At 40.5% G+C, this 8,014-nt stretch overlaps 1 protein-coding gene and 1 long non-coding RNA gene across 3 annotated transcripts in view; one reads left to right on the top strand and one right to left on the bottom strand.

The window, feature by feature from the left end:
* Positions 1–8,014, bottom strand: part of adra1aa (adrenoceptor alpha 1Aa) — a 42,664-nt gene that overhangs the window by 4,287 nt on the left and 30,363 nt on the right. For both annotated transcript variants that reach the window (XM_086313802.1, XM_086313801.1), the window contains 2 exons: positions 470–5,564; positions 11–71 (listed from right to left, as the gene is read on the bottom strand). In XM_086313802.1, coding sequence (XP_086169928.1) covers positions 5,023–5,564 — 542 coding nt within the window. In that variant the 3' untranslated portion in view covers positions 11–71; positions 470–5,022. The remainder of the gene's footprint in view (positions 1–10; positions 72–469; positions 5,565–8,014) is intronic.
* LOC147317128 (uncharacterized) lies at positions 3,796–7,035 on the top strand. The gene is made up of 2 exons (XR_015131807.1): positions 3,796–4,242; positions 5,208–7,035. It is a non-coding gene; the product is annotated as an uncharacterized LOC147317128 (long non-coding RNA).

Here is an 8,014-nt window from a genome sequence, read left to right as displayed (position 1 = left end):
CTAGACTTACCAGTTTCAGAAGAGGTTTGGCGTCGTCTCCTTCAAAGTCTTTTAATTCAAACTCCCAAAGCCTTCAAAAGAAAACAAAAAAGAGGTTTTCTGTCAGCATTTACGCTTCATCGCAAACAGACTTTCAGGTGTCACAGTAACTTAATCTCCTGTTTTAATTTTTATGTTTTTTCCCGACTATAAAATTACACCATGTGTTTAAAAAAAAAGCATAAATAAAACCTGGCTGCTCGTTTGATCACCGAGGACTCCAGCTGTGTGGCTCAAGTAGTGTTTATCTTTTGGGAAAATCAGGCCGGTGTAATTTAGGTGAATTTCACAACGTCTCACACACTCATCTGTGTTTTCCAGCCGTCTTTGTCATAGTTTAACAGCATAATCAGATATGATGTTATATAGTAATAAAATAGCTCATGCAGTGAATAAGGGGTAACACCCTGATAAGCAATGCTTCACTTACTCTTAGTTAGGGTGTCGTTGATTCGAAAGCTGCACAGCACTTTGTCAACATTTCGGGCGGGAAGGAATCCACTTCCTCTCACCACCACTTGGAAGGACTCTGACAAGGCGAAGAGAAACACATTATGTCACCTCATCTATAAAATATTATTGAAAATAAATGAAGTTATTTCATCTTCTTTGGTCCAAAGTAATCCCAAGCAGCAGTTTACATACACTTGTGTTGAGCATGAATGTCGTGGCAATTTGGAGCTTTTAATAATTTCTTTCAACAGTTCTTTTTCCAGGGGAAATTAGTTTAAAACAAGAACTGGGTGTGCAAGTTGGATTTTCTCTAATCCACACAGGGTCAAGTGTGGATTCCCCTCAGATGAGAGGAAAATGGCGTTCAGGAAAATCCAACAGTTCCATGAACTAGAAACCACACGACAAAAATTCCCTTCACTGTCCCAGTAAAGGGAATTTCACATCGCTTATTATTATTTAAGATGTAATGAAAACATTGCGTCACTTACCCATTTTCCCTGGGTGATGACATCATAAAAAATGATGTCATCCCCCATTTGTCCAATGCTATTCGGCCTCTCTGCATGTCCAGACTTCTCAACCTGAGTTGTCCCTCTGAGATATTCTGTCTAATCTCGACCATCCTGGTTGCTCTGACTTTGCCTCATGTCTTTTTGTCAGTGTTACCATCTCCAATCCATACATCACTACCATCTTGTAAACCTTTCCTTTCACTCTTTCTGCTATCCTTCTGTCACAAATCTTCTGTAGTGCTCTTTCTCAGCGTGAAGCCATGCTGCTGCTCGCTAATTGTCACATTTTTCCCATATCTCCACAGTACGGCTCATCAGCTTTATCCCTCTGTAGGTACTACAGCTCTGTGGAATCCAATCCACCCACCACAATAATACTAAACACCCCCAACAGTTTATCCATGCCTCAAGTATCCTGTGTTGATCTTGAAATTGTTAATTAATGACTTGCTACACTAAGAATTCTGTACATGTGTTATAATTCATCCAACTACAGCAGCCTGTATTATAACAAAATGTATTTTCATTGTTTTCATTGTCTTACATATTTGTATATATTATACAAATTATATAATATTATATTTTCCTTAAGCCTAGTAAAGACCATTTAATTTAAATACTAATGATTATAGAGCACACTATAGTTATGGGAAAACATTTGCACTGTTGCAAACAAATAGTTGCTTTGCAATTTGACAGAAAAACTGATTAAATAATAAACTCTGATTAGACTTAGCACTCAAGCTGAGGCCAAAAAACAGTGCGTGCAACGGTTCACCTGTCTCTGCTGCAGGAAATTAGATTATGAGTCACCGCTGGGTTCTGACTGACGCTATTTCGTTGTGTGGGGAATAATCGATTGAGTATTTCACATGCAAAGATGGCTGCAACTGCCTTCCTTTGCAGACGAACAGCAGGGGTCCCAACTGTGTGAGTGTTAATAAAGACTTCTAATAAAGTCAAACAGCTGGATGCAACAAAAACACCTCAGGGTAACATTTTGTCAAACTAGGATTAGGCTACAGTCACTGGTGAGTCTCATTAAACAGCCTTTCGCAGGCAGGGCTGTGCCAGCACTGGCAAATCAGGCGTCTTTAATTTAATTAATTACATTTAATTAAAAATAATTTTTTAGTTTAGTTGAGTTTTTTTTTATTATCTGGTGTCTATTGTGTCTGATGCTAAGACTAAAATATGCCTTTTGACCCAAACATTAATTCATTATGGACTGGCTTTAATCATTTATTAATATTATTTTTATTTATTTATTTATTTAACTCAGTGTGAGATTTATTTCAGCAGTGTAAGAAGACAAAAGATTGTGACACGGAGAGAGTTGGCAAACCTGCCTTACATTTGGTGTGAAAATAAACACTATCCATCTTCTGTTCATATGAATATTATTAGAATGTGACTTTGAGGGCTCTTTAATAACAGGGGTGAAATTTTCTAGATAATTAATTAATATTAATAACAATGATTTGTAATTAACGTGAATATTTCTCACTCTATTATAATTAAAAATGGTTTTTCCTTCAGCTTGTTTTTATCTTGTATACTTTTACTTAAGTAAATCTCCTGATTAAAATATCCTGAAATAAATTAACTGTAATTGATTCACTGGGACTAGTGCTTTTATATATTGTACCATCGTTTCCGGGGACTTTTTTAAGGATGTGCAACTCTGTAACAATCCTTTGCAAAAGGATCTATGTGGACGTGCATGCAGAGAGGCAGTGAGACACTAGGTGGAGCCACAGGGTTGTGGTTCTCACTCTCCTTTTATGTTCCAGCTCCTCAGTCGCTTCTTCCCACAGGGATGCTTCCAGCAAAAATGAACCGAACATGACATCTCCGTCACACTGAATGCTCACATCAGTTAAAAACTTCTGTGATCATGTAGAGTGAAGCCCCTGGCTGTTTGACAGTTGTCCAATTAGGACTTAGCATGATGAGCGCACTGATTAAACCGGAGAGGGGAATCCTTTTATGTCAACATCTTCACCCACTGATGAAAGCTTTAGAAAGGAAGAAGAAGAAGAAAAAAACACATCAGGGAGTTTACAAAGCTAAACCCTCTTGGGGAAGTGCAACCATGAGTCATCAGCAGCACTTGCTTTGCTGTCAATCCAGTGAAACAGACAGTGCTATTATAAGACCACAATCCCTCCCAGAATTGATTTGTCATGACCACAACATCATCCACAAGTAAGTGAAGGCAGTAAGCCTTACATTTATTCCCTCTTCAGGTTCAGTGATTGTAGTGATTGTCTGCACTTTTTTTCAGTTTATCAGAGCAAACGCACAATAAAGAATAGCGAAGATGGCATACCCTGGAATTTAACCCTAAATACACGGTGTTAGGCTGCTGGATAAAAACAGTGGGTGTTTCTGGTGAAACAGAGGAGAATCGCTCTTGATCTGCTCCACTCTGCGTCTGACTCCCACAACCCCTAAGTTCTAATTATAGTATTCATTGCAGCTATTGCATTTGGAAGATGGTATAACTTTATAAAGCGCTGCACACAGGTATTTTGCTGGTTGAGATTTTTCTTTATAATCCCAGGGCTCTATGGAGAGATAACAGAGGGAGATGTGAATTAGGTCGTCTGTACCATCTGTACGTTATTGCTGGAGCTGGCAGCTCTACTCCTAATGGCATCTGCGCAGGGACGTGTGATTTACAGGTTCACAGTCAATGACAGCTCGGACACAGATGAGCACTCCGGCTGCACTGCCGGGTCCCTCCCCTGGGGTTGAAAGCTGTCGACTCCCCTTTTACGACTGAACTCCAGCGTACAGAGAGGAAGACTGGCTTAAAGATGCCGAGCGCATCTCTTCCTCCTCGCACCCACAAAGAGAGTACACCATGGTGCTACAGAGTGAGAAAACAAATCGATAGCGCTGGCAGAGGTTGTCCTTTGCCCTTTGATGCCTCTGCGTAAACAAAGACACTTTGCAGTCTGGAACTCCCACTGAACACTCACATAAGAAGAAGTACACTAGACAGCGCACACCGAAGACCTGACGAAGGCCAAAGCAAAGATCTTCTTTCTGTGTGAAATGTGGCTAAAAAACCCCCCAACAAAAACCAAAAAAAAGGACAGAAACACAAAGAGTAGAGACTGAGAGAAGAAAGCCTGAGACTGTGTGTGACTTATCATGACATCGCTAAATCTGGTAAATTTTTCTAAGAGGCTTGGAGTCGGTCAGGATTGAGGCCAGCAACCACAAGGTCAGTTAAAATTCCACTCAAGTATATTAAGACATCCATCTGGCACAGCTCAGAGGTACATGTAATTGTGGGAATGTGAATAGATGAACTAGAAATGCTGAGGGGCTATATATTAGGCAAATAAAACCCAGTTTGACAGAAAAAAGAACATTTTAAAAAGAAAAAGAAAACAAAGAGAATAAATAACACAAAGGTCCAAAAATGTCCTCATGAATCCCTTGCTAGGAGTATGTCTTACAAATTTATTGTATGTGACACAGAAGTATGTGAGGTCTCTCGGTTTCCACTGTGTACAGAGCAGTACACAAGCAACAATTTCACCACAGGAGCAGGAAGCAAAATCTGGAGACAACAGGAGCACCACTGATCAGCATTTCAGAAATTATTGTCGAACTCATGCAATATATAAGAGCCCCCCTCGTCACAGCTTTAGACATTTCAACTGCTTTTCTTGAATATAAAATGTGTAAACATATAGAAAATCTTTTGCTCTTTTTGGTTTTTCTTCATACGAGCACTTCCCAGATTTGATCGTTTCCCTTATTAGCTGTATCTTGCAGTGCAAAGCTAAAAATCTGCTTTCTTGTGATAACATCAAGATTAAAAAAAAATCACAGAAAGCTTTCAAAGCTGAGATGAAATTTGAAATTGAAATGTAAAAGCAGCCATTATTTCACCACCAGCTCATTCCATTGTGATGTTAACGGAGGAAAAGGGCATTTATTCTCATGTGCGACCTTGAAAGGCTACTCATAACAAATGGATGAAGCGATACAGTGGCTATACTGGCTCTCCTTTTTCCGATAGGGACAGCTGATGGATTTTAATGGTGGGAAGGTTTCTGGTGGAGGTGGGGTGGGCGCAGCCGGACTCCCGCGTGGGAGTCCTGGCCCTGAGGATGCAGCAGCAGGTCCGATGTAAGCTTTTATTGCAGAGTTTGGCCACTTTCGCTCTGCTCGTTTCAGCTGGTCCAGAATCGCCCGCGGGGGCTCCGGAAAAGACCTTCCATTCCCGGCTGTCCCTGGAGGAAGGAGTTCTCGAGAGGGCCATGGAGGAGGAGGGGCTGAGCCGAGAAGGAGGCCCCCTGCTGTCGAGGCCCAGGGTGAGGGGCTGGCCGTGACCCTGCATCTGACTCTGATGATGGTGGTGTGGTCTGGGAGTCGTCCTCAAACAGTGAACTCCAAGTAAACTCTGGAAAGCTTTTTTAAACTCCTGGTTGGAGCATGGGTAGATGATGGGGTTGATGCAGCTGTTGAAGTAACCGAGCCAGAAGGTGATCTTGAAGACGGTGTCTGAAGGTCTGTATGCAGGGAAGATTGAACCTGCAGGGACATCAGACACACATCAGAGACATAATAAAAGATAGAGATGACTGGGAGCTCTCGGGGATGATGTGGCCCTCAGGTATATAAATCTGTGGGAGCATTCTGTCGCACAATGTTTGTTTCGCACACCTAAACAGAATCTGCCATTCAAGACATTTTACTAGTCACCTTTCTCGGGACAAATCACTAGCGCTCATCCTCCGGATATGCAATTCATAACAGTTCATCCAGTAGTTATTGAGCTGCTTCAGTCTGGATTGAAGTGGTTAACTGACCAACGCTGCCTCGAGCTGTGCTGTTACTGTGGCTAAACCAAATTTGAGCCAGTTTTCAGAGCTCCAATTACATGCTGTGCTCTATTCCAGATCTGTTCCAGATCTTCCCTTACACACTTCTCTATATTCTTCAGACACTAAGACATTAAAAAAAATACAAGGAACCCTTTCTTGAAAAATACAATTATAATTTGGCATGCAGCTCATAAATATGTGGGCGATCCTCCATCGCTTTCGCAATTTACCCCTATTTGGGGAAATGAAAAGTTCACGCCTGGTAAAAGTGATGGAGGATTTAAAATATGGAAAAATAAAGGCATTAAAAAAAATTAAAGACCTATATGCAGATGGCATGCTGCTCACATTTGATCAGTTGTGTAAAAAATATTTAATACCCCCAAAGCACTTTTTTAAATATTTACAATTGAAAAACTATTTGTCATCAAAACTGCAAAGGATTGCTGAACTTCCACCACTGACAAAAATAGAGGAGGTATGCATTAAGAATACAAAAGGGAAAGGTTTTCTCTCTATATATTATAATTTACTGATGCTTTCCTCCAAAGACTCAGCAGCAGATAAACTGGATGCTTGGAGAAGGGAGATCCAAGAGGACATAGATGAAAATGACTGGAACCAGGCTTGCTTAAAAGCACAAAAACAAACAATAAACACACGCTTTAAACTACTGCAATATAAATGGCTCATGAGAACCTATATAACACCTGTCAAGCTTCATCATATGTCCAATGATATTCCGGCCATCTGTACTAAATGTTTAGTTGAAAAAGGAACTCTTCTTCATTGTCTATGGGAGTGTCCTAAAATCCAGGACTTTTGGAAAGATGTTATCAAATATCTGTCCGAAGTGTTTAAGGTAAAAATCCCTTTAAAAGGAAAACTCTGTGTACTTGGAATATATCCAAGGGAATTTAAGCAATCGGGGGAAAAAACTAAATTACTGGACTATGGACTACTTCAAGCCAGAAGAGCCATTGCGCTATGTTGGAGGAGTATGGATGCTCCCTCCATGGGACTCTGGAAGAAGGAAATTGCAGTTTCTCTAGGCCTGGAAAGACTGACATATATTGCCAAGGGCAAACAATGGGACTTTGTGAATATGTGGAAGCCATATATGGAAATTTTAGGGAGTGGAGGTGAAGGACATTTATGAAAAAGAAGGAAAAGAAGAAGGGAAGGAAGGGAAAATCTTGTCTATCCTAACCCATTGTATTTTTGTATTACTGTGAGAACTATGCTCATTTCTACATTTGAATGTGATGTAGGCAGGTCTGATGTATGGATGGATGTGTGAATGTGAGGTTGTTCAACATTTGTTTGTATTGTACTATAAAAAATTTCAATAAAAATATATGGAAAAAAAAAAAGAACACATGATCCCAAGCTGTTGGAAATCACACCACTTCACCCGTCTACGTGTCACACTTTATTTCTAATTGTTTTATCCAAGTTCCACTTGATAGAAGCTTCCTCTTTGCCGCCAAGGTTAAGGATTTTATTAAAATTGATCCCGGATACTGTGCTGCTTTTGATTAGAGCGAGCGGGGAATGTGAGTGGGATCTTTAATGAAGTGGCAAAGGTAATGGCTTAATGGACGCATTACATGCAGGCCTAGTCCTCATTGTATTCAGTGGCTGGCAGTGAAACATTAAAATAATGAAACGGCTGACTTCATGTGTGGCTGCACTATATCTGTCTATCTGCCATCTATTTTCAGAGGCAGGAGAGAAGCTGCCTTGTGAAATGTTTTATTGGCCAAGCTCCTGAGAGGGTTAAGCCTCGGGAGAAAAAAAAATGTGATTGTGATATAGAGATGGATAGAAAGAAGAGGCGGAGAGAGTTGGAGAGCAAATTATTTTGTGCCTGGCTATGCAGCTAATGCATTTTATCCCCAGCTGTGCCAAAACCCCCCAATTCTATTATTGCCCGTACCCCTTGATAGATTCATTGTTGGAATAAAAATAGAAGAGGAGTGCAACTGTTGGGTGAATGTGTTGACGCACTCAATGATGCAGCGGTGTCTGCTGCTGAATGCACACATTTTTGTTTTTTGTTTTTCTGCTGATTGAATTCATTCAGATTGAAAATTTCCAGCCAGCTGCTTGCATGGGATGTGATATTAATCCGGTTTAGCGTCTGCATCCACTGAC

The sequence above is a fragment of the Aulonocara sp. 'chitande type north' Nkhata Bay genome, linkage group LG12, assembly GCF_057382095.1.
Source record: "Aulonocara sp. 'chitande type north' Nkhata Bay isolate Kocher_YH1m ecotype deep benthic linkage group LG12, A_spYH_male_GT1.1, whole genome shotgun sequence".
Taxonomy (NCBI): Eukaryota; Metazoa; Chordata; class Actinopteri; order Cichliformes; family Cichlidae; genus Aulonocara; species Aulonocara sp. 'chitande type north' Nkhata Bay.
This window is presented reverse-complemented; position numbering and strand designations above follow the sequence as displayed.